At 37.5% G+C, this 25,000-nt stretch overlaps 4 protein-coding genes, 1 long non-coding RNA gene, 2 other non-coding genes and 1 pseudogene across 8 annotated transcripts; 5 read left to right on the plus strand and 3 right to left on the minus strand.

The window, feature by feature from the left end:
* Positions 1-9: 9 nt before the first annotated feature.
* Positions 10-2,983, minus strand: LOC121775771 (DNA-directed RNA polymerase V subunit 7-like). Of its 2 annotated transcripts, none has more exons than XM_042172814.1 (3): positions 2,129-2,983; positions 1,309-1,455; positions 10-695 (listed from the first exon to the last, which is right to left on the minus strand). In XM_042172814.1, exon 3 carries the CDS (start codon positions 674-676, stop codon positions 149-151), a length of 528 nt encoding a protein of 175 aa, XP_042028748.1. In that variant the 5' UTR covers positions 677-695; positions 1,309-1,455; positions 2,129-2,983; the 3' UTR covers positions 10-148. The 2 variants fall into 2 exon arrangements, with proteins under 2 accessions (XP_042028748.1, XP_042028747.1); XM_042172813.1 differs by having other exon boundaries at positions 2,101-2,983.
* A 185-nt stretch (positions 2,984-3,168) lies between these two features.
* On the minus strand, positions 3,169-5,288 carry LOC121775772 (40S ribosomal protein S15-4). The gene is made up of 4 exons (XM_042172815.1): positions 5,128-5,288; positions 4,899-5,044; positions 4,357-4,414; positions 3,169-3,609 (listed from the first exon to the last, which is right to left on the minus strand). Exons 1-4 carry the CDS (start codon positions 5,128-5,130, stop codon positions 3,361-3,363), a joined length of 456 nt encoding a protein of 151 aa, XP_042028749.1. The 5' UTR covers positions 5,131-5,288; the 3' UTR covers positions 3,169-3,360.
* Positions 5,289-5,988: 700 nt separating this feature from the next.
* On the minus strand, positions 5,989-9,945 carry LOC121776469 (annotated as a pseudogene).
* Positions 9,946-14,615: 4,670 nt separating this feature from the next.
* LOC121776930 (zinc finger BED domain-containing protein RICESLEEPER 2-like) lies at positions 14,616-15,728 on the plus strand. The gene has a single exon (XM_042174074.1). The coding sequence runs from the start codon at positions 14,616-14,618 to the stop codon at positions 15,726-15,728; it is 1,113 nt and encodes a 370-aa protein (XP_042030008.1).
* A 47-nt stretch (positions 15,729-15,775) lies between these two features.
* Positions 15,776-16,127, plus strand: LOC121777095. Its single transcript, XR_006045365.1, has 2 exons — positions 15,776-15,861; positions 15,959-16,127. It is a non-coding gene; the product is annotated as an uncharacterized LOC121777095 (long non-coding RNA).
* A 3,710-nt stretch (positions 16,128-19,837) lies between these two features.
* TRNAG-GCC lies at positions 19,838-19,908 on the plus strand. Its single transcript has one exon. It is a non-coding gene; the product is annotated as a tRNA-Gly (tRNA).
* Positions 19,909-22,551: 2,643 nt separating this feature from the next.
* Positions 22,552-24,376, plus strand: LOC121777672 (F-box/LRR-repeat protein 4-like). The gene has a single exon (XM_042175010.1). It carries the CDS (start codon positions 22,604-22,606, stop codon positions 23,987-23,989), a length of 1,386 nt encoding a protein of 461 aa, XP_042030944.1. The 5' UTR covers positions 22,552-22,603; the 3' UTR covers positions 23,990-24,376.
* Positions 24,377-24,900: 524 nt separating this feature from the next.
* Positions 24,901-24,971, plus strand: TRNAG-GCC. The gene has a single exon. It is a non-coding gene; the product is annotated as a tRNA-Gly (tRNA).
* Positions 24,972-25,000: the final 29 nt, after the last annotated feature.

A 25,000-nucleotide genomic window follows, 5' to 3' on the forward strand; every position in this document is an offset into this window, starting at 1 on the left:
GAAATGCTGTTGGAGAGGTCAAACGAAACTCATTTAACATGATGAACAAGTTATATATATAGGAGGTATTAGCTCAGAAGCTCAAACTGCCTCTACAACATTCCACAACAATCGGCACACAGAAATACTTATGCTAAGAAGTTGCAGATTACACAGGCCCGAGAAAGTCACCTTCCAAGCTGACAAGGGCTCGAAAATCTTTCTCAGCCTCATCATACCTCTCAGCAATCACCGTGACTCGCACCAACGAGCCATTTTCGATCTTCAATCGCTTGTCATTCACAAAGCACGGGTTCTCTCCGGGCACATATTCATAGCCAGCCATCTTGTGGTGAGAGATGTATACCTTCTCAGCAGGCCCGCATCTTAAGAATATGCCGTGTTTCAGAACCTTGTGGACAACGCCTTCCAGGGTCTCGCCTGGGAGGATCTTGAATGTTATGCAACTGAAATCCACTGGGAATAGGAGGGCCCCGGACTGCTGGCTGATTAATCCCTCGCCAATGCGGTCCAAAGTGGTTACGGCAATGAAGTAACCTATATCTTTAACAGCCTTCTTTGTAGCAAAGTCATCCAAGAGGTGAGTCAATATGGCCCTTTGGAGTATCAGTCCTTCAGTATCGAGGTTCTCAGCAGGAACTAACACGTTCCAAGACAACTGCGTTTTAAGAAACATTTTTTTCACCTCAAAGCACCTGTCAGGACAGTTGAACTTCAGAACTATTACCATTTACCAATGAAACCAAAATTGTAGTCCTTCTAAATAATGAGCTATCATCAGAGAGACGAAAAGTAATAGCAGCAAGTGTTCGTTGGTGCCAAAAGATCCTAGTACAGTAGAAGTAGAATATGACTACGAGGATATGTACTAAAGTGACATGAATTATGAATTTGATCAAGGAAACAAAATAATGGATGGCGGTGAGACCTTGCTGGTGCAGAATTGGGAAAGATATTCCTAGAATTACAGGAAATTGTTAGTAGGAAATGACAATCAATAGCATACTATGCCGACTCCTCAAATTATTTAGTAAAAAGGTCTGCTAGAGTAATCAGCAGGAAAGGGTAACTTCTGATTCTAGGTAACAAAATCTGAGATTTCTTCGGATTACTCAAGTACTTCAAAATTTCCTGATAATTTAACAGTGAAAAAGAAATTCAAACATCACGGGAAATAACAAGCTACAGTACATTAATAGAAATATAGAACACATGAGCAAACTACAAATTCACAGAAAAAGCCCAAGAATGAATAAACAAGAAAGATTGCAATACAAACAAACTGCAAAATAGTTCTAATATGCCGACCTTGAAGAGGGGAGTAAATTGTCTCAACTCAGGTGGATAAAAAACCGATTCGGTAATGTTGCAGGAAATCCAACTAGAAACTGATTCTCCAGGCACTGAGGCATCCCAAGGCTGTCTTCAAGTTCATTACATTCACTTTCTACGCATCTAACACAATAAAACATAGGATTTTTCATGTTTTTGGAGAAGATATATCCAAAAGTAACCATTAGAGTACCCCAAATACTTCAAGAACTATAAAATATAGGAGTATACAAAACATGAAAGTTGAGACGGGAGGAAAAGCAAGCTAAAAACAGCAGCATGTGAGGTCGAATACGTATTATTCCTTACAAATTAGTCGATCCTCGCTTCATTCATTTCGTATAAATTTGACTTGCGCAGCAGACACAAGTAACTGTCTAGTAGTAATCACAACTAAAATCCTCAGTTCCAAAATCAACCAATTGCACAAGAAATTAAATTTTTAATTTCTTTTAGTGATACGACTCCCGGTGATCATCATAAGCACAAAATTTCAGTATCTTCTAGGTCTTGTAACAATTGATTTATATACAAATCAGTAAATCGCATTAAACTATTTTCTCGCATATAAAATTGAATGGTGAATAGCACATTTGGTAAACTGCATCTAATGCCTTTCCTAGCATGCTTGGATTGAGAAAGAGAGGGTATGCATAATTGGGGTTAAACAAAATTGCGTATTACAAAAGAAAATGGAATTAAACAGAGAGTTAAAGATTTCAAGCAAGTCTGAGAATATAAGCAATAGCATAAATTGAATACTGAAACCTGTTGAGTAGAAGAATGAAGAATCGACCTGTAGAGGAATGAGGAGCAGATTTTGAGCTTCTCTCTTCTTTGTTATTTTTACGGGTCGAATTTCAATTTTCACCACTATACACATCTTCCGAGATTCCGAGTTACATTTATTCTTTTAAAAAAAAATATTTATAAGGTTATTTATCTTCAATTTCAAAATATTGTGTATTTTTTCCCGAACTCTCTCTTTTAAAACAAAAATACATCAAACCTAGCAAACATTTCAGAGCAAATTTGAAATATTGTGGACTCCATATGGCAACACGCGATAATAATAATAATAATAATAAGACAATCTTTCGAATAATTTACATTTAAATACATTATTTTTTTCTATAAATTTTCTTTTTTTGAATTTTGGGATTTTTTTTTTTAATTTTTCCTCTTGTCATTAGATCAAATTAAAGTTTGTTTTGTAAATCGCTATAATTTAGCTCTCTTCTAAAGAGGGTTTAGGTCGTTTAGTTGTCGTTTTGTGGTTAATGGAAATAAGTTAGATATTGTCTATTTGTATTAAGTGGATGAGACGTGTATTTTGACATTTATGATATTTGTCTATCAAATTATATTTGCTTCGGCGTTTTCATGAGTCATTAATTATATACGGGTCACAATTTTTAAGCTTAGATGTTGTGATCTAATACAGCTAGATGAGTCTTCTCATAATATTTGAATTCGACTTAAACAGAAAAACTGTCTTGCTACAAAGAGACATGCACTTATAATAATCGTGTGTTGGACATTAAATAAATGGTTTTAAAAAAACATCTACAATTAAAATCACCCACAAAATTTCAAAAGGTTTAAGGAAATAAGAAAATAGCAACAATTGCTGTATCTACACATATACTCCATATACTAAGCAACTTGTTTTAAAGATCGTCCTTTTTTCTTGCAACACTGCTGTCTGAAGCTGTATACAAGTATTTTTATGAATCAAATTATGAAATTATACAGTGTTTCATTTTGGTGATTCATTATTATCTTTAAATTGAGATTCAGTAACACCGGTATTCTTGATACCCTACCAGCCGAGGCTGATCTAAAAACTACCATTATTATCATTGTAAAATTTAAAAATCAGTTTCGACCGAACTACATGTCTTTAAGCTCAACTTTTTTAAAAAATATACTGTAATTAAAAAATACTATGAAATAAGTATAATCCAATATGCAAAATTAGCATAACTCACTAATAGGTTTTGGTCGACCATCCACCATGCAGAGGTTTTACTTGAGAGGAATGAATCTGGAGGAGTGGGTGGCACCAATACCAGGCCTACCGTGCTTGACTGGCTTGTATGAGATTGAGAACTCAGCAAGGTAATGCCCAATCATCTCAGGCTTAATTTCAACGGGGTTAAAGGTCTTTCCATTGTACACTCCAAGAACACTTCCGATCATCTCGGGAACAATGATCATGTTCCTCACGTGGGTTCTCACGAGAGCAGGCTTCTCACCTGCTGGGGCTTCACGTTTCTGGAAAGTTTCATTACCATCAGTTAGGATAGAGGATACAAACAAATTGTCAGGACTCAGGAAACAAAATGTTGCACAAGATTATCAAAATACTAATGAACATGTTCTAATAAAGACACCCATGAGGTTGAGTAAATCTGGATGTAAACAATTCAGGAGTTTGCCTAAAATCATTACTGCTTGTTGACATTATGTTTAAACAAGTGGTACTCCCTCCGTCCTGCTTTAGCAGTCCCAGTTACTTTTGAGCACTCTTCTCTACATTATTCTCCCTCTTACTTTACCATTTCTCCACTTTTAACTATTTATTAGCATTTTTATAAAACGAGTGTCAAAAGTAATTGGGATTGCTAAAGCGGGACGGATGGAGTATATCATAAAACATACTCCCTCCGTTCCTTATTAATAGAGGCATTTCTTTTCGGCACGGTGTTTAAGAATAGTGTGTTAAATGAATGGTGAAAAAGTAAGAGAGATGAAGAGAGAATAAAGTAAAAGGGAGAATTACTTTTTACCAAAAATAGAAATGACTCAATTAACTTGGAACTTCCGAAAATAGAAAAATGGCTCTATTAACAAGGAACGGAACCAAGTAAGTGCTGGGAAGAATTTATGTTATAATGTTGCAACTTGCAAGACATAAATTCATAAACAAAGTGTAGATATGATCAAACCAAAAGCACAAGCACAAAATTCAATGGAATAAGTAACGAAGGAAGTAAAGTAATTAAATATTTGAGTACTTACAGCCTTGCGCAACTTCTTGATCAAGGCCATGGGCTTCCTCTTCAAACCTCTCTGGAAGCTGGACATTCAACAATCAAATGAAAGATCTAAATTTATTCCAGATAACATAAAAACTAACAACAGAAACACCTATATTTATTTAACTCATAGGATAACAAGGTAGCTTATGACACTCAGTATGAATTTATTAATTTTAACATTGTAATCTAGTAACTGGGGAGATGTGCATTTCGTACAATAACTAAACTAGATTAGATAGAGAAAACAACTCTACTTAAATCTGAAGATATCTAAGAAAGGTGTAAATACAAAACGGAGTAATGTAAAATAAGCTGAGAATTCTACTAAGCAAGTAAATACTACTATATCCTAAACAACAGGCCATGTCACAATCCAACAGAATGCCAGGCAATTTGCAGAAAAGTAGAATTCTCTGATCAAGTAACATAAAATCCGAAAAAAAACTTGGTTCTAATTCCTAAACCAAACGCAATAATTAAGCAACAGGAAACTGAAAGGTACAAAAAGAATAGTATTTCTACCGCCTTCTGGCGCGGGCACTGAGAAGCTTGACGAGGTCATCGGTCGACATGTCAAGTAGAGAATCGAGATCAACGCCGCGGAAGCTAAACTTCTTGAATGTTCTCTTCTTCGGCAGTCCAGCCGCTACTTCGGGTTCGACGTCCGCCTGAAAGATGCAACATAAAGACAGAGTAAGTTGAATTCGCACAAAATGAATGTGATGGAGAGGGATAGAGATAGGGCATTCACCATGGTTGCCGGTGGATGCTCTGGAATGTGGTGTGAAGGTGTGTGCAGGTGTGAGCTCCGCAGCTAGGGTTCCTGGACGTAATTGGGGGAGAAATTGGAGGGAGGGAGAGTCGATTTATACGAGTGTTAGGGCAGATACTGATAATTGTCTTTGGATAAGCAAACCGAAAGCCCGTATTTATCTTTAAGTGTTTACGAAAAGCCCAATCAATAGATATAGGGGCGTTCGGTTTGCAAGATTGTATTCGAAATTAAATTTGTAGGGGGTTTAGTTCATGGGATTGAATTTCAAAACTCAATCCTAGACGGATAATTATGGAATAATTAGTGGATACAGGAGACGCGTCGGGCGTCCCCTTCCATTGTGGACGCCGTGTTCCATGCCTAGGAGGGGTGACACGACGGGCACTAGAGAGGCGCAGTTATTGGCGACACCAAGCCATGATGGGCAAGGGGTTAGAATTTTTCAATTTTTTTCTTTAATTCAGAAATTCTATAAATAAATCCTAATTTTCACTTCTTCTTTCAATTCATGTTCTTTTTCATTCGGATTTCAATGACCTTTTCAACAACCTCGATCTTTTTTATATTCTTTCTAATTTTTAATTTAATTTTATTATTTATGAAATCATTTCGTGTGTTATGTTTTCCCACATTTCTATTTTATAACTAAAATAATAAGTAGAGCAAGAAAAAGAGAGAACTTTGATTATATATTCCCTCTTTTATGTGAAAGCATGTGCGGATATAATTAGAAGGTAGTTAGTGATTTCTGTGTATTTTCATTTCGCATTTAAATGTTGTTTAGTATCATTAGTTGCTAATTTTGTTGCAACGGATTCTTCCTAAAAGAGAGAGAGAGAGAGAAAACAGAACTCTTTTCATACAGATTTTGTCTGCAACTCACACCTATACAGTAAATCAACATGAAGCAAAACACAAAATCTCATGAAGAAACATGGGTTTCAATTTTCTTGACAACAGTTTGAATCTGCAGCTGAAGACTATCCCTAGCAGAGTGCAACACTATATCATTCCAAACCGACTCAGCTTCATACATTATGGCTGGATCTTTGTACAGCTCATATATCGACTCTGCTTCCTCATTCAACTCTTTCACCCTTGTCAAACACTTTATATCATCTCTATCCACCAACAATTTGCTATCTCCATCTTTCCATGCTATCAACTGCACAAAATCACAATACACTCTCCGTCCCTTAAAAATAGAAATCATCTAATGCAGCACCATACTTTTAATAAAAGTGGTTGGCGTATTGCGAATAGAGAAATGATATCACTTTATAGGTAATGTTAAAAATGATTAGACGATATAATGTGAGCGAAAAATAACGGTAGCTTACCCTGGGAGGGCCTCCCGGCGCGTTGGTGCAATATAGCCTAGCATTATCAACAAGCTCAGTGTATCTTGGAAATGCAGTTGCAAATCTCTTGTGTGATTTCAGCTGTGATTTCAGCTGTGATTTCACTCCCTATTTGTATTGCCCTCCTACAAATGAATCATCAAGTTCAAAATCATACTATAAAAATGCAAAAACTAATTAATTAACATGAGTTAATGAATAAGCAAATGATCAAACACACCTTATGCCTCTAACAACAGCAAGATAGGGATCACACACAACTCCCACCAACTCAATCCTATACGGCTTCATTCTCTGCTTCATCGTCTCCTCGTCTCCCTCGCCCTCGCCTTCCACACGAGCCCAATAGTTCTCTGTGATGGTACCGTCCTCCTCAACCTTGTACCCAACTCCCATCCTATACCGGTGCTTGTGCACGTTCCTCGCCATTGCAATTGTTTGCTCGACAAAGGGCTCCCATGACAGGGTCCCGTCCATGATCACGTCCCGCCCTTCGTTCAGCGCGGTCACTAGGAGCGACGACGCAGCGTCTGTTGAAGATTGGTGCACCTGTTGCATATAAAGTGTAAGTGATCTTCGTGAAAAAAGTCGAATGGTTAAAACAAGAGCAAGGGGAGTAGTTACGAGTTCAGCTGTTTGAAGCATGTCTTGGTGATGGCCTCTTAAGCTCAAGGCACGGTAGATTACGTCCGTCTCCTTGAAAGCATCGGCCTCCACAACCACAGCATTCACTGCTGCACCCGACCAGAATGATCTGCAAAATTCGACCACATCCAACGTTAGACCAATCGAACACACTCTCATTGTTGGTGTCCCAACTAAAATTAGAGGACGCTACTGGAAATGTCCTAAAAAAAGCTAAAGATTAAGTTAATTTGTCATTCATTAAGTTAAACCCTTTTTTGCGTCCTAAATTGTTGTTATAATTTAAAATTTACTAGCGCAAGTAATTGCTTCTCAATTTTTATGTCCTTGAAAAACAAGTTTTTTTAGTGATGTGTTAATATTTCAACCTATGTTTCAGAAATATAAAGGTGATCTAGCTAGGTACATTACTCTTTCATGATATCCTTGAGGACAGTGCTCTTGCCGGCACCCATGCCGCCGCCCATGAGGAGGAGGACGGGGCTACGTTGGCTGAGGGCCACCGGAGCCATGACGTCTGAATGATTTAATTCATTGTTTGATGTTATTGTTCCGATTGCTTTCAACTCCTCGACTAATGTAGAGAATACTCTCGTCACCTTAAGGTCCTTGGTCATCTTATCGAACCTTAGTTTCCTGTATAGTCAAATTAAACAGAAAATGAATAAATCCAAAGAATAATGTATAAATATGCATTAATATAAATCCAAGCATTGCTTGAAATAAGGGCAAGGCAACATGCATGTGTTTTATGTGTATGAATTTACAGCTGGTTTATCTGTGGTAATTCCATGGAGTTCTGTAGTGACAATATTAGAATATAGGGAGTAATATTTTCGATGAGCCGACAGCTGAATCTTAGCCTATCTTCTTCCATAGTTGCTTACAACCTAGATGGGTATCTTAGTCATTTCAGTATTAATTTAATAGTACTCCTATATCATTTCTCTGCAAACATTATACATAAAATTAGTACTCCTATATCATTTCTGCAAACCTAGATAGTACTCCTATATCATTTCTATGCAAACATTAAATATAAAATTAGTACTCATATATCATTTCTCTGCAAACCTAGATAGTACTCCTATAACATTTCTCTGCAAACATTAAACATAAAATTAGTACTCCCTTCGGCCCTTGTCACATTTCTTGACCGGTACAGGATTTTAAGAGTTATTGGTTAGAGTGTTTAATTGAGAGAGAAAAAGTGGGTGTTAAGTATTAAAATAGAGAGAGAAAGAAAGAAAAATAGAGTGTATTAATTGGAGAGGGAAAGTTTCCAAAAAAAGAAATGTGTCATTTTAGCTAGGACAAACCAAAAAGGAAAACGTCGGAGGGAGTACTATACTACTTTTGTGCATTTTTATATACATTTTTTCCCTTATGTCTAGCCTCGACTATTCCCCACAATTACTTTAAATTCACTTGAATGATTCGATGGGATATACAACATCAATATATAATTATATAAACAAACTATCTTTATCCTACTAATTGATATCAAATTACTTTATGTAGAAAGCAAAAGGCACCTGGTCTACAACTATAAAATTTTATGGGCCTATAAGAAAATATGGACCCCTTACAATAATCGATTCTAGCACAATAGATGTACATTTGTACACTCTTATATATTAATTGTGTCAACCAGATAACACATTGTGAATCTGTGATTTTATTTGTTATCCGATTATGGTTAATCTTATCCATCATGCTTATATAAAAAAACAAATTTCTTCCTAAAATAATTCAATTCTTTGTCAAAACGTGTGTCCAAATGGATCAATTCAAAGTCCACTACCTAACCATAATTATTTATTATGAGTCCTAGTCATACCACCATAATTGTTGGTATAAATAAATAAATAAATAAATAAATAAAGTATGTAAAAAACAGTGTAGTGACCTAGTTGCTGCCATCACAAACTCCTTTAATCTCTTTTGTTCAGAATCAACGCTCAGTATCTGCAAATTAATTAACCTCCAAATCATTAATATTTGCCAAAAAATTGTTATGAAAAATTCCATAAAAAGCATATAGTACTATAAAAAAAAAATAGAACCTGAGTAATTAAGTGGGAGGCATGACTCCAATGAAAAGCCAAGTATCCAAGAATGCATCTTTCAAATTCCTCAACCAAATTGACATACAAATCCTTTGCATTTGGCTGCTTTGAGAAATACTCATATATTTTATCATCAACTCCTTTGGATCTCTTGAGATATTGATACGCCAATTGAATCAGCTGCGGGCACTCCTTTTCATCCTCAAATCCAATTTGCCTTGCTGATTAAAATTCAAATCAATCAAACTATATAAAACACCATAAATCAGACATATTTTTATGTAAAAATAAAATACCAAGATAATGGGAGAATTTCTCGATTTTTCCGAGGCGGCCGGAGCCGGTCTGGTGGAGGATCGGAGCGAGGCGGCTGAGATCATCCTTTGAGAGAGCGGATTTGCGGCGGCGGAAATGCATGACGGCGAGACCAACGGCGGCGGCAGCTGCCACGTGTGCAGCAACAATTTTGGCCAAAGCGTCTACAAAGTGGATTGATTGGGATAAAACAAAATGGATTGAAAATATTTATTTGTGTGTAAAATGAGTGGGAGTCAAACAAGGGGGGCTTTGCTTACCTCGATGCATCGCCACTTAGATTAGTGGGAAGGAAAAGTCTTGAGGAAATGGATAGTACTACTTTAATTTGAGTATCTGACCTTTAGCTTTATAGACGTGGGAAGAATTAATTCACCACACTTATATAATGGGGTATGTGTATGTCGTGATATATATATATGCAGAGAGGTCGATCAAGTCAATGATTTTATTTTTGCCTTTGATCTTCCATTATTGATATAAGATCTTTAGAGCATCCTTAATGGGCGGATGATAGTCGCGCCCTATACTTCGGTCGCGGAGGATAGCGCGGACGATGACCATCGTCCGCGCCATCGTCCGCCCCATTGTGGAGGTTGCGGACGATCGACCGCGGACGATGACACGCAGTTTCGTTTTTTTATAAATATCGTTCATTTGTAACATTTCATTTCACGCGATTTCATTTTCGAAACTTACATTTACATAATTACTACGAAATTGATTCAAGCCTCAATAGTCCTACGTTTAGCGCAGGGGCGTATTGGCCGGGTACAGAACCCGACGATTATTGTTCGTTCGACACCAACACCCATTACGATCCCGATTTCAGTACGGAATCGTATGGGTTGTCTGACATGGAGCCGTCTCCGCACCGCCCAACCGCAGCGGCCGATCCCGACTCCGCCGCGACCGCTTCCGCCCCAGCCAGAAAGAAGCGGAACCGGCAGCGGGCGCAGAAGTTGCCGCCTCCCGATGATTGCGATGAGTACGCCCTCGACCGTACGAACTACAACGACGACGAAACTCTCACTTTGGCTCAGTGTTGGGTAGATATATCGGAAGATCCAATATTCGCGAACAACCAGCGACATATCGCGTACTGGGAACGCATCGCGGACCTCTACAATTCGGTCAAGCCGCCGACTGCGTACAAGCGCAAGTGTGAGCAACTCCGCAAGCACTGGGATCAAGTCAAGAAGCAAGTGAACTTGTACGCGACGGAGTTCGAGAAGTTCACGCGGTCACAGGTGAGCGGCGAGAGCGCGAGCGACGTGCGCACTAAAGCGATGTTGTCGTACCGGTCGATGTTCGGCGATATCAAGCACGAGGCCATCTGGGCGCTCTTGAGGGAGAAGCAGAAGTTCCAAGGTGGAATTCTGCACATTGATGCGCCGAAGAGGACGAAGGTCACCGAAGTTGGTGACTACACGAGCAGCGGCAGCGGCAGTCACCCGGTTGACCTCAACCGGACGTACGTGGATGAAGGGAGTTCCGGCACACTGGTGTCCTTCCGGCGTCCTCCCGGCGTCAAGGCTGCGAAGGCCAAGGGGAAGGCGACCGCGACCTCATCGTCGACCGCTGCAACCCAAGCTCCGGTCCCGGTAGAGCTCCCGACCTAGACGGCCACCGCGTTTGAGTCGTTAGCAATAGCGTCGATGGCAAGGACGATGTTGCAGACGCACAGGGCCCTCAAGAAGTGTACCGACCTCGACGAAGCTGAATATCTCCGGGCGTTACTCGATGAGCTGTGTCGGAAGTTGGGAATTGGTCCGACTTAGTTTTTTTTTTATTAGTTCAATGATGTAACTTTTTTTTATTAAACCTTCGCCGTTTGTTATTTAGGCCGTTTTTATTTACTCGTTACTTGTTATTTGAAAACAGTTAAATTAATTAAACAAAACAATAAAATGATGATGTGGCGCGCCATAGGGCGCACCTTAGGGCGCCCCACTACAGGTGGGGAGGTAGGAGAATAAAACTGCTGACGTGGCGCGCCTTGGGGCGCCCCATTGCTAATGCTCTTAATGAAAAAAATGGTATTACCGTTACTAAAAACCGTCATCTTTTACATACTAAGCCTAAACCACACTCTAGTAGTTGGTGTTACTATTATTGATTCGAATTCAAATTATAAATAAATTAACCAACGAACAGTAATGTTTTTTTAACTACCTAAGCTAATTTTCAATGTATCTCATAATCGTGACTTTCCCACTCATTTCCCATTATAAATGCTTGAAATTAAAAATAAATTAATCAACGAACATTAATGTTTTTAACTACCGAAGCCAATTCTCAATATCGTAATTCCCACTAATGTGGTGTGGGTAGGGGTGAGTAAAAAAACCGGAAACCGAATATCCGAACCGAACCAAACCGAAATTTTAAAATTCGGTTCGGTTATTTCAGTTTTTCGGTTCGGTTCGGTTTTGAAAATACAAAAAATTCGATTTTTCAGTTCGGTTCGGTTCGGGCGAAGAAAAAAACTGAAAAACCGAATTTATTTAATTATTTATATATATATATATATATAAATAATTAAATAAATTCGGTTTTTCAGTTTTTTTCTTCGCCCGAACCGAACCGAACTGAAAAACCGAATTTTTTGTATTTTCAAAACCGAACCGAACCGAACCGAAAAACCGAAATAACCGAACCGAATTTTAAAATTTCGGTTTGGTTCGGTTCGGATATTCATATATATATATATATATATATATATATAGGACTGTGATCAATATCAAACCACTCCTACACCTTAAACGCCAAACAACATCATTATATGATAACCCGGAGTTCATTATAATGAACTAATAACAAACTTATAATGAACTTCAGATTTCTAAACTATGCATGATGATGTCATTATTTTTAAATCTCAGAATTCCCTATAATGAACTATAAATAAAGTTGTAATGAACTCTGCGTTATTATATAATGATGTGTTTGGCGTTTAGTGTTTTAAACTAGTTTGGTATATAATACAACCCTATATATATATATATATATATATATATATATAGGGAGATGATCAAAATAAGTATGTGTTTAAATCCAGAAATGCAGACCAAATCTTGGCCCTAGGATTAGATGATCTAATGGTCAATAATTAACCAAAAACACGGAAGGTCATAATTAAGCAATTTTATGTCATATTATAATATTTGGGTTTAATGTCATGCTAAGATCGTTTTAGGTCATGCTTTGTTAGCATGACCTAAAAATTACCTAATTATGACCTAAAAGTGACCTAATTATGATATTGTTCTGCGTTTCTGTATTTAAATATAGTTTTGCATAGATCAAAACCCTATATATATATATATATATATTACTATTATGTAATTATAACTAAAAGACTAAAAGTAAATGCCCTATTATGTAATTATAACTAAAAGACTAAATGCCCTAAATCCTAATTGAGTAATCCGCCGTCAATCTATCATCCAACTCTCCTCTAACCCTAAATCCCTCCACCAATCCACCACCAACTCCATCGTCCTCCGTCGCCGGTCGGCCCTCGCCCCGTCGCATGTCGCCCCTTGCCAGCCCTCGCCCCGTCGCCTGTCGCGACCCGTCGCCTCGTCACCCCTCGCCCCTCGCCAACTCCTGTCTAAAGGTAGTAATAATCTTATTCTTATATAGTGGAGTATGATTTTAAATGATTTTAAAGATAGTAATAATTTTATTCTTATACAGCTCCTGTATGATTTTAAATGCAAATAGAAACTGTAAGCGTTTGAAGAAATAACACAACATCTGTTATACCTTTATTCAGTTACATGATTTTACCCAATCTATTATATTTCGATATTTCAGGGCAGCATCTATATATAACTTCTAGAATATGGCATGACATTCATTGGTTGCCCTGTTATTCTTAACAATATTGTTATGTAATCAATCAGACTCCCGTACCTAATGGGCACATATTTGATGCTTATTTAAACCTGTTAAATGGTAGCCGCTGTTGCTGTGTAGATGAAGAAAGTGTTATACTGTTATGCTAATTTTGACAAGTTTCTTTAATTCTTTCGTACTTGCAGATTTCAGATTTAGTAAGTAAAAGGCAGACAATTTTTCTCCACTCTACAACATAGATTATTCAGCATCAAGTTGTAATGTAAGTTATTCATTAATTTTGATGTAATTTATGTATTGTAAAATGCAAATTGATTGCTAAGTATCTCTGAAAATTTCTTATTACAGATGTTGTGTGATGAAAGTGAAGCGGTTGGAGATACCATCGAAAATAATGCAACTGAAGATACTCCATCTGAGGATCTTCAAGACAAAGGAGAGGCAAAAAAGAGGAAAACTATGGAGAAAAGATCAGAGGTTTGGGACCATTTTACTCCGTTCTTAGATAACATAAGAAATAGAAAGCTAAGTGTGTGCATTGTGCGAAAACATTGTGTGGAGAATCTAAGAATGACACTTCTACACTTAAAGCACATTTGAGTAAATGCAATAAAATTTCAACTACAGGTCCTAGGCAAACACGGTTGGTGTTACAATCTAGTCAAAGCTCATCACTTAGTAGTTGGAATTTTGAGCAAGAAGAGGTTAGGAAAGCTTTAGCTTATATGATCATTGTGGATGAGTTGGCTTTTAAGTTTGTTGAAGGGGAGTGTTTTAAATACTTTTGTTTGAAGTCATGTCCTCAGTTTAAGATTCCATCTAGATGGTTAGTTTCACGTGATTGTTTTAAGTTCTATGAAGATGAAAAGAAATTGCTCATGACATTGCTTAAATCGGCCAACCAAAGAGTGTGTCTTACCACAGATACATGGACTTCTTGTCAAAAGGTGAACTACATGTGTTTGACTGCTCACTATATTGATAATGATTGGAAATTGAACAAAAAAAATTATAAATTTTTGTCCAATTCCTAATCATAAAGGTATAGATATTGGTTTGGAAATTGAGAAGTGCTTGCATGATTGGAGAATCAATAGGGTGTTCACGATTACTGTTGATAATGCTTATTCGAATAATACTGCATTGGTTTATTTGAAAAGAACTATTAGGAAATGGGGGGGAAAGTGTAGGAAATTGTGACTATATGCATATGAGGTGCATTGCTCATATATTCAATTTAGTGGTGCAAAAAGGCTTGAAAGAGATTGGACCTTCGGTGAAGAAAATCAGAAATGCAGTTCGGTTTATTAGGCACTCATCTACAAGGCTGGGTAGATTTAAGGAGTGTTGTGAACTAGAAAAAATATCTAGTAAGAGCATGTTGTGCTTAGATGTTGCAACTGGATGGAACTCAACATTCTTCTTGTTGGAAGCTGCGACAACTTTTGAGAAAGCTTTCTATAGGTATGAGTTGATAGACTCATCATATAAAAAGGATCTTGAAGTAAGGCATAAGGATCTTGAAGTAAGGCATAAGGATCTTGAAGTTGATGATGATGATGATGATGAGGATGAGGATGAGGATGTGGATGGAGGTAGAGTTCACGGGGTGCCAAAAGAGGAAGATTGGAGGAAAGCAAAATTAATGTTGAATTTCTTGAGGATTTTTTATGAGGCAACTAATAGGATTTCTGGATCTTTATATGTTACCTCTAATTTATTTCTTCATGAGATTTACAAAGTGCATGCATTGTTGAAGGCTTTCATAGAGGGTGATGATTTTGAATTGAGTATCATGGCAAAGAAAATGAAAGAAAAATTTGACAAGTATTGGGGGAATCCTAGGAAGATGAATAAGCTCATTTTCATGGTTGTTGTTGTTGATCCTCGATACAAGTTGAAGTTGGTGAAACTTGTGTTGGCACATATGTACGATGAGGAGTTGGCTAACTCATTTGGAAATGAAGTTGAGGCTGAATTAGTTAACATGTGTGGTGATTACAAACAACCAATTGTCCAACAAAATATAGGACATGCAGAGTTGAAATTGGATGTTACACCTGAAGATAATGATGTATTGAAGAATGCTATGAAAATGGTGGGTTCCTTGTATGAGACTTTTCACCAAAGGCATGATGAAGTCAATGATGTACATAAATATCTTAAGGAGGATATTGAGAGTGGTGGGCCAAAATTTGACCTTTTGGATTGGTGGAAAAATAATGAATATAAATATCCTGTACTCTCCCAATTTGCCTGTGATATTCTAGTAGTTCCTATCTCCACTGTAGCATCTGAGTCCGCTTTTAGCACCGGTGGCTGAGTTCTTGATCCATTTAGGAGCTCTTTAAGTCCTAAAATTGTCGAGTATCTTGTTTGTGGTCAAAATTGGCTTCGCAAATCTTCCAAATTTAGTGTTGAAGAAATTCTTGAAGATGTCCAAAAGATAGAAGAAGGTAGTTTTATACATTTAAGTTTTTTGTTATTGATTATTTCATTTATAGTACTTATATAACTCTTTTTGTGTAGGTATTGCATTGATGTCTACTCAAGATTCAACAAATTAATCAATCTCCATTATTTGTTGAAACTTGCTTGCACTTGGACAATATTGAAGACTTGTCATGGAACTTCATTTTGGATTTATTTTGATGTAATGTGTTGAAACTATTGAAGACATTTTGGTTGATGTTTTTTATTGTGGAATGTTGATTGCATATTTATATTTGTTGGTTGATGCATTTGATGGATTGTGGATATTATCATTTTTATCATATTATGTTTTGTAGGTTGAAAATTTATAAGTTTCCGGACTATTTTTTCTCTCTCCAAATTTTTGTTTTTTTTTTAATTCGGGTTTTCAGTTCAAGGTTTTTCGGTTATAGTTCGGTTTTTTTAGTTCGGTTTTCGGTTTCGGTTCGGTTTTGATTTTAGCCTAAATTCGGTTTTTCGATTACGGTTCGGTTTGGGCAAAAAACCGAACCGAATCCCGAATGCACACCCCTAGGTGTGGGACGGTAAGATATCTAGTATGTGATGTCGACAACAAACGCTACATAGGGAAACTTATACGAACCTTCATTTAGTTTAGATATATTAGGGATTTGCATATCTTTTCTTATATTTGTTTCTTGTTCATTAAATTAGGGTAGTAGTTCTATTGTTATAAATATGATCGATTGTTATCTTGTTAGGCATTCAACCAATTAATGAAATCAGTATTTCGTCCAACTTGGCTTGAATCACAAAACTCTAATTCTCTATCGTTGCCGACGAGAACCTCTCTCGCGCCCAGCACCCCTTCTGCCGGACGTCTTCGCCGACCCAAACCTCTTGGGCGCTCGACGACCACGGCTTCGGTTTCTAGATAGTGTAGAATTCGAACGTTAAGGAAGAGAATCCTTAACAGAAACTTAACCTTCTAGAATATATCCTACTAATTTCTACTAGTAATATTTTTTGTTTGGTTCCCTAGCTAGTAGCTTTTATATTTACTACCCAATTTATCAATTTTCGCCCTAATCAATAGCTCTACCTGAATAGTTTCGTGTCAATTTGGTATGATATGAAATGATGTCGTTGCCTTTGTGTTGATGGTGAGCAAGAATATTTATATACCAGTTCGGACGAAAGTTTGAGAAGAGAAATTAATTATTATTGGATAAAAAAAGACTTGGATTAATTAGTCTTCGCCGTAGTTCTCGTGTTAGGATTGCGTATTAAAACAACTAGATATATTTTGCAAAAAAATGATAACTTGTCAATAGAAATAATCCCAAAATTTATATTTTAATATCATGTTATACTAGTAAATTCTAATTTAGTCGATCATGTATAATATAAGTAAATGCTATTGTACAAGTTTGAATTTAAAGAATAATATATTGTTCAAATAATTTGTGTAAATAATTGAGAGCGTGAAACTTGTAATTCGAGTTGACCAGGTCATTGTGTTTATGAATTGGAATTGACCGAAACAGATGCTTCTCCCTTTTGATCAAAGTCAACTAACTGGACTCGTAAATAATGTTGGTGTTTCAGATGCTACCCACCAAAAAAGTTAAAAAATTATTAAAACCAAAGATATAAGATAAAATACAGATAACCACAATTAAGCTTAAAAATTGATTCAGTTATTGTATAACAAAGTTAATTTGGAAGATTTTATTTCGTTTTAATTCTATTTAACATTAAGTTTTGGTTAGGAGAATTGAAGTGGAAACAAAATATAGTGCACGGCTTAATGATTGACATGGAAGGCTCAATGAGATGGAGACGCCGTCTTCCTAGAAGTCTGAATAATTGCGTGAGTTGCAGACCTTTTTCTATTTTTTTTTCAATTTTTTAATTTTAAAAGTGATTACATAAAAAGTGAGGCCTTTAATTTGTACTCTCTACGTCCTAAGATAGTCGAGTCGTATTTCTTTTTGGGATATCCCAAGATACTTGAGTCATTTCATTTTTTAGAAAAAACTTTATTTCTCTTACTTTACGTTCTCTTCATCCCTCTTATTATTCTCTATTTCTTACTAATCTCTCTACTTTAACCTTTAACACATCAATATTTAAAAATCCGTGCCCAACAGAAATGCCCCAACTATAATTAATTATGTCTTAATAATTATATAATAATACTAAAAAGATTGGGGGTAGAGCTTATTCCAAACAAAGAATGATAAAGCAAAGTGGAAGTTGAGTGGATAAAATGCCAGAAAAATACGACAACACATTTTGATCCCTCCGGCCGTTAATGGAGAATCAATTTTTTAGGTTGATTCTATATTTGATTCGATTTCATTATATCTCTTCACAAGAAATGGGAGGTGCGTAGATTCATGGCCTCATTAAGATTGTTTTTCAATACAATTTTAGGAATCGATGGAAAAGGCCTTCCCCTTTTTACGTGCTTTAAAATAGTGGAGATGTTCCTTTTAACTTTCGAAATGCTTTGCCTCATGTAATCTAATAAACCTCGGTTGCACCCTGATACGGAAAATCAGTGATGCGCTTGTTCGAAATTGTAATTAAAATAGTTGTTAAATATATGACTTTTTACTAGATAATTAATCGAAAGATCATTTGAAAATACATAAATAAATCTATTAATACAAAAAATGAAATTAATAATGAAAATCAAATTAATTGAGAGGACGGTAAGTCAAGTCGAATAGTAAGTCAGGTCGAGAAGAAAGACTCTTCTCGCATTGACATATTTGTCCTCGAAAGTAAAACAAGTTCTTTCTACCTCATAGTAGCAGTGCTTGACCCGATTTGACGGATTTTTTGTATAAGTTAATAATACTAAAATGGTTTTATTTTCTCCCCAAAACCATGCTTGTACATGTATTGTGTTTAATATAGTTTAAAATTGTTGTTGATTTCTAAATAAAGGGATATGACAAGGCATTTTATTTCCTCTTTTAGTTCCATTAATTGCAATTATGTCAAATAAAAGTATAAGTAAAGAATTCAATTGTTTTAATTGATTAATATGAAGAAAAGTATAAGCAAAGAAATAAGTTTGATGTTCGTAAGACGTAAGATTTTTAATAATCCTAATTAAACTTAAGGCAAAAGGGAGCGTTTATTCCAGTTTAAAGTAACTCATTTCTTTCTATTGGTCAGTATTTTATTTTCTTCGTGTTCCTTTTTTTTTATCTCGCTTTTGTAATAATACACGAGTACTCTATTTATTCCATTAATGGCGATTTCCCCTTAAGTTTTGATGTAAATAAGTAAATGTTTGGGGTAAGCTTGCGTTGTCCATGTTAGATATATATTCATGTAATCATTTAATAAAGGTGTAGCAGAAAAAGCATATAGAAATATCGATCGAGATTTCAAATCGTGTGTATGTTGAGCAATTGAACATAACTATAGTACTGGATTGTCGTTTGCTGTTGTGGAATTCACTACTGTCGTAGTCCACACGTATTACGATCTGACGAAATCATTTCAGTCCAAACGTTCTACAAAATAAAACTAAGAAATTTTCTAATAGGTTGTCTATGTTCTGCACCATAACGCTAGCCCATTTTCTTTAAGTCCAAGGTTGCTATCTCTTTGTTTTCAATACTTATTACTCCATTTATTTTCTTGCCTTGCGCTTGTAAAGTTGTACTAATAGATATGTATCCTAATTTATCTATGGTGTTTTTTATATATAGAAAGAAAGAAGGACCAGTAAAAATGGATGGTTAGTAGAACTTAGTAGTTACAAGCCAGTTTGTAATGTTTATTCCACATCTATAATTCTATATAAAGAAAATTTGACTCTGACATCTCATTCCCCATTGGATAATATTTTTATAATCGAACTTACCAAACATGACTTTGAAATTAGGCATTATTTAAATACCTGTATATTCAATTTCACTCATTCTTTTAGTTAGAAATTAATCAAATAATCAAATAGCTTCAGATTAGCATGAGGCACCAGTGGTCTAGTGGTAGAATAGTACCCTGCCACGGTACAGACCCGGGTTCGATTCCCGGCTGGTGCAAATTAGTTTTTGGTGCTGTGATTATTTAGATGCAGCTAAGGAAATGAAACTGAATTATCAACGGTCATTTCCTTTTACCTTTCATATTTTTAAGATATATCTAGAATAGCGATTGACCTTAATTTTAGCACAAATAAAAAGAATATGACAAGTCTAGCCATAAAAATTAAACCTAAAAAAATTTGATGGTGAGAATAGAAATGGAAAAAAGGTACAAAGAGGGGGAGGAATCCTCCTTGGAACCTACGACCTTACACAAGAAAATGAGGGTAATCCTAGATTACTTTCACTAAGATAAGCACTCCACTCCACATTTTATGGATACATAACTATAAATGAATACATTTACTTGAATTAATCTAATAAATGAAATCAAGCAACGTACAAAGAGGAATTTAGATAAACTCTCACATACTCACGAAGGAGTCTTGAATTCAACATTCAAACAAACTCTAGGGTTTAAAGTCTCATAAATGAATATATATATATATATATATATATATATATATATATATATATATATATAAGTGGAGTTGAAAATCCAAGGAAAAGCCGTAAAAATGGACAAATTCGGTCATATAACGACAAACGCTCGCTTGACTGGTTGGGAAGGGAGGCAATGGATACCGCCCATCCAGGAGGTCAGGAGTTCGAATCCTGGATGGCGCATCCTGGGATTAATTTCCCTGTGGGCTCAAGGCTTGTTGCCTTGGGACTTTGCAAGCGTGCAGGCCTGGACCTGTCTGAGGGTGGTCAACTTACATGCCCGGGACCCGTCTGGAGGTGGATAATTTACCGATCTAGTACCGGCTGCGAAGAAGGCTAGTTCGTTTGGGGGCAACGAGGTGGTAGATAGCTTACATGCCTAGTACCAACTGGGAAGAAGACTAGTTCGTTGGGGCCACGAAGGGCTTGGGTGGGCTAGTTCGTGCGGACACGAGGGGCTGGAAGAGGCTGGTTCGCTTGCCAATGTATCTCGAACTCTGATGTGTGTGTGGGTGTGTGTCCGATGTGTATGTGTGTGTGTGAAAAAAAAAAAAGACAAACGCTCGCCCGGGTGATTCCTACGATTCATTTCACCCAGCCACGCATTGTCTATGGAGTCACTCGTTCTTCAATGCGTGGCTTTCGTACAACGACCATAACTTTCTCCTACAGACTCCGATTGAGGCGTACAAGATACTCACTCGAAGATCTTTCGAAGACAAATGCATTAGTGGTCTTTGAAGAGCATTTGAGCATCATCTCGAAAACGTAATTAAAACTTTATACTGTGGATTCATCGAAAATAATACTCGCCCCGTCCACAAAATATAGTCCACATTGTGAATGACACGAGTTTTAATGTGGAATTGGTAAAGTAAGAGAAAAGGGGAAAAAGTAAGAGAGAAGTAGTGTTAGTGGAATGTGGAGTCCACATTATTAGTAGTGTTTAATTGTATTAGGGGAAAAGTAAGAGAGAAGGGGAAAATATACGCGGGCGATAGCACGCCCGATGCAACACGTTTTCCTTTTATTTATTTATTTTTATTTTCTTAATCTATAAATACCTCACATTTTCATTCTATTTTCCGCACTTCAACACATACCAATCTTTCTCTCCCATCTCTCATCAATTCTCTATTCCCCACATACCAACTCTTTTTTTCACTAAAAAAATGAGACCTGACGACGACTGGAGTACCTCGGAGGGCATTACTCGGGCCTTATTCGATTGCGTTCATGAGGCTGCGGCGGAATGCTTGGCCGAAATGGAGTGCGAGTGTGAAGCGGCGGAGCAGGTCCAAGCGGACGATGATGAAGCTGGATCTAGCTCCAGCATGGCGAACCCGCCCCACGTTAGAGGATTACCGATGGGCTACAATGAGGTTCTATCTAGACATACCTCAATGCGCAACCAACAAGACCATGCCCAGCTAATGAACGACATGATTGAAGAAGTTTGGGATCGTAACCGCCATAGAGAATTTGTATTTTTTTTTATTTCGTACTGTAATGTTTGAACTTTCAATGAAATGAAGTTTTTTTTCCAATTTTTATAGTGTTTTAATATTTAAATAAATAAAATGCTTAGGGCGGACTATAGGGCGGGCTATAAGGCATCCCACTGCAGGTAAATGGGTAGAAGGATAAAATACTGATGTGGCGGAGCATAAAGCGTCTTATAAGGCGGACTATAAGGCTCCACAAGACTATATGGCTCCCCATTATGGATGCTCTTATAGCGCAGTACTATATTTATTTTTAAAAAGATAGATCGGAAAGTTGGACATAAATCACTATTTTGGTGTGATTGCTTATCCATAAGTTATTTGTTTGAATTATCCAAGACATTTTGTATTCATGTAGTACCCAAATTTTCAACTACGAGTATTCGTACGTCCCATAAATAATTCAATCGTATTAATGCATCGATTTAATCCAGATAATTTTCTATAAAAAGAAATCAAAATATGACAATTAGCCTTCCCAACGAGTACAAAAATTTGTCATTCAAAATCAACAATTAAACACAATGATTAAATTTCCTAATCACTTCCATTTCCATTGATTTCTTAATTGTATAATTTACTTCAATAATGAGAATATTAGTACTGATAAATTCAAAATGTTAGGTAAAAGGTAGACATCTTATAAAATCCTCCAAATTAAAAAGAGAGTTCAAACAAACCCCCCAAAAAAACAACTCTTCAAAATGGATACGCATCTTTGCGACGAGCTCCTCGAAGAAATCTTCCGCCGCCTCTCTCCGCCGTCCTCCGCCGCGGTCTCCCTCGTCTCGAAGCGGTGTCGCCGCCTCCTCCGCTCCTCCACCACCTCCCTGTCCCTGAATTTCCCCCCTCCCTACAACCCCTCCACCATAAAATCCTTATCCACTTTCCTCTCCCACCATCCTTATCTCTCCTCAATCTCCCTCACCGGCGGCGGCGACCCTCTCCTCCTCGCCGTCACCGATTCCTGCCCCAACCTCCGCCACCTCCGCCACCCGGGCGACCCAGTTTCCCCCTTTGCCCTTTACACCCTCTCAGCTTCCTGCGTCCATCTCTCCTCCATCTCAGTTTCTCTCTCTAGACCCCTCTCCTTCCACTGGCTTCCCTGTTTCAATTCGCTGAAACGCCTCTCTCTTTCCTTCACCGGCCCATCAATTGAAGATAATAATCTCGAAATTGAAGAAAACAGAGACGCCTCTGATTTGGAATTGAATTTGGAAAGCCTTTCTCTGCGTGGAATTTCTGCCGGAGACAGTGCGTTGAGCTTTCTATGGAGAAACTGCAGGAATGTGAAGAATTTGCAGCTCAAGAGCTGCGATAGCGTCGGAGATTACCCTTCGTTCTCGAAATTTCTGAAATTCTGGAACAATTTAGAAGAAGTCGAGCTGAGAACTTCCAGAAGCATCGTCGATTTAGTTCTGCTGAAACTCGCCGCCGATTGCCTATCTCTGCAATCGCTGCTAGTCCACGACGGCGGCAACAAAGAAGGCCTCCTCCACTTCATCAATCACACCAAATCGAGCTTTAAAAGGCTCGATTTGAGATTGCCGCTCGATCTCGAAAACGCCCATTTAATCGCGTTATCCCAAAACCCTAATTTCAAAAATTTGAAAATTCTACGGCTGGAGAGCTGCTGCCTCGTCACCGGGGAAGGGCTGAAGGCGGCGGTGGGAGAGGCGATGGAGGAGCTCGCGCTGATAAACTGCGACGTGGTGGAGAGGGAGGCCGGATTGCTGGCGGCGCTAGGGCAGAAATTGGGAAATTTGAGGGGGCTGGATTTGTCGCACAATGAGATGATGGCTGATAAGGATCTCGTGTCGATGGTGGTGTCGTGCGGTGGATTGGAGGAGGTGAGGCTGAGGGGATGCGGTCGATTGAGCGACGCGGCAGTGATTGCGATGGTGAGGAGCTGCCGGAATTTGGAGAGAGTGGATGTGAGCCGCTGCGGTGGGATTGGAGGGGAAGGGGTGGAGGCGCTGGTGGTGAAGGCTGCGGCTTTCAGGAGAGTGGCGGTGGAGGAGAGCAAACTTACTCCGCTTGCTAAGACGGCGGCGGCGAGGAAATGTGTGGAGATTGTGGATACACTTTGAAGGGTTTCATTTTATTTAATTACCTTTATAATAATGTATTAATTACAATTACAATAGATATATCAAAATTCAAAAGTGTGTCTAGTAACCCTTCTTTATTGTATATTGGATTTCTTGCTGAAGCACAAGTTGAATCCCCAAGGGCGCTCACAGCAGGCCCGGAAGAGGTGTCGCGCCTAAGGCCCGGGACAAGATGGTGCATCGCAGGTAGGGAGGTTGGGCCGGGGACCGGGATTGAGGCCACATTTGTCTATTTGTAAACTGTGAATTGTGGTTGTTGGTGTCTGATCTGAAAAGTGCCACATTGGCCTAGTTGTAAACTGTGAATTGTTGTTGTTAATGTCTGATCCGAAATATTGATATGATACATGGATTATATGTTTGATACCTTTGTAGTCATATGTTGTATGTTGTGAAATTGTTAGTACTGTGCTTTTTCTTGTATAATTTGAAGGTAATGCGGAAGAAATTGTGTTTGGTTTTGAAATCAATCAAGGAATTAATGGATCTATTTTGATGGATTTAAAGAGATGTTTTGACGTATAAATTTACTGGCCAAAACGAATTTAGTCGGAAGAAATAGTATGTAATGTAAAAACTGAACAATTTACTTAATTTTTGTCCTTGGCTATATAAAATAGAAAAAATGTTAATGCTAAAAAATGAACAGCAAGACAGTAGACAGTTTCATGTGTTTCTGCCTAATCTAGATAAATAAAACTTGAGCAAACATCCTAGTCTCCATTATATAGTGGTTTTATAAATTGTAAAAGGTCACACTTTGACATCTAACTTACCAAATGTGATCGGGATTAGTGACTGCGTATTCAATTTCTTGCTTGTATCGATTATTAAAGGAATTGAATAATCTATTGTTACAAAATTGTCGGAAGCAAAAGGAAAGACAAGAAGCACCAGTGGTCTAGTGGTAGAATAGTACCCTGCCACGGTACAGACCCGGGTTCGATTCCCGGCTGGTGCATTATTTTTTCTAAAGCCTTTTGATATTTG

The sequence above is a fragment of the Salvia splendens genome, chromosome 18 (assembly GCF_004379255.2).
Source record: "Salvia splendens isolate huo1 chromosome 18, SspV2, whole genome shotgun sequence".
Lineage (NCBI taxonomy): Eukaryota > Viridiplantae > Streptophyta > Magnoliopsida > Lamiales > Lamiaceae > Salvia > Salvia splendens.

Bases quoted from the DNA above. Each gene is read 5' to 3' on its own strand.
- LOC121775771 (XM_042172814.1), bottom strand. From the start codon at position 676: ATGTTTCTTAAAACGCAGTTGTCTTGGAACGTGTTAGTTCCTGCTGAG.
- LOC121775772 (XM_042172815.1), bottom strand. The intron at 4,415-4,898 runs GTAGAAATACTA...TTGAATGTCCAG, and splicing joins AGTGCCCGCGCCAGAAGGCG to CTTCCAGAGAGGTTTGAAGA. The intron at 3,610-4,356 runs GTAAGTACTCAA...GAAACTTTCCAG, and splicing joins TCAAGAAGTTGCGCAAGGCT to AAACGTGAAGCCCCAGCAGG.
- LOC121776930 (XM_042174074.1), top strand. From the start codon at position 14,616: ATGAGGTGCATTGCTCATATATTCAATTTAGTGGTGCAAAAAGGCTTG.
- LOC121777672 (XM_042175010.1), top strand. From the start codon at position 22,604: ATGGATACGCATCTTTGCGACGAGCTCCTCGAAGAAATCTTCCGCCGC.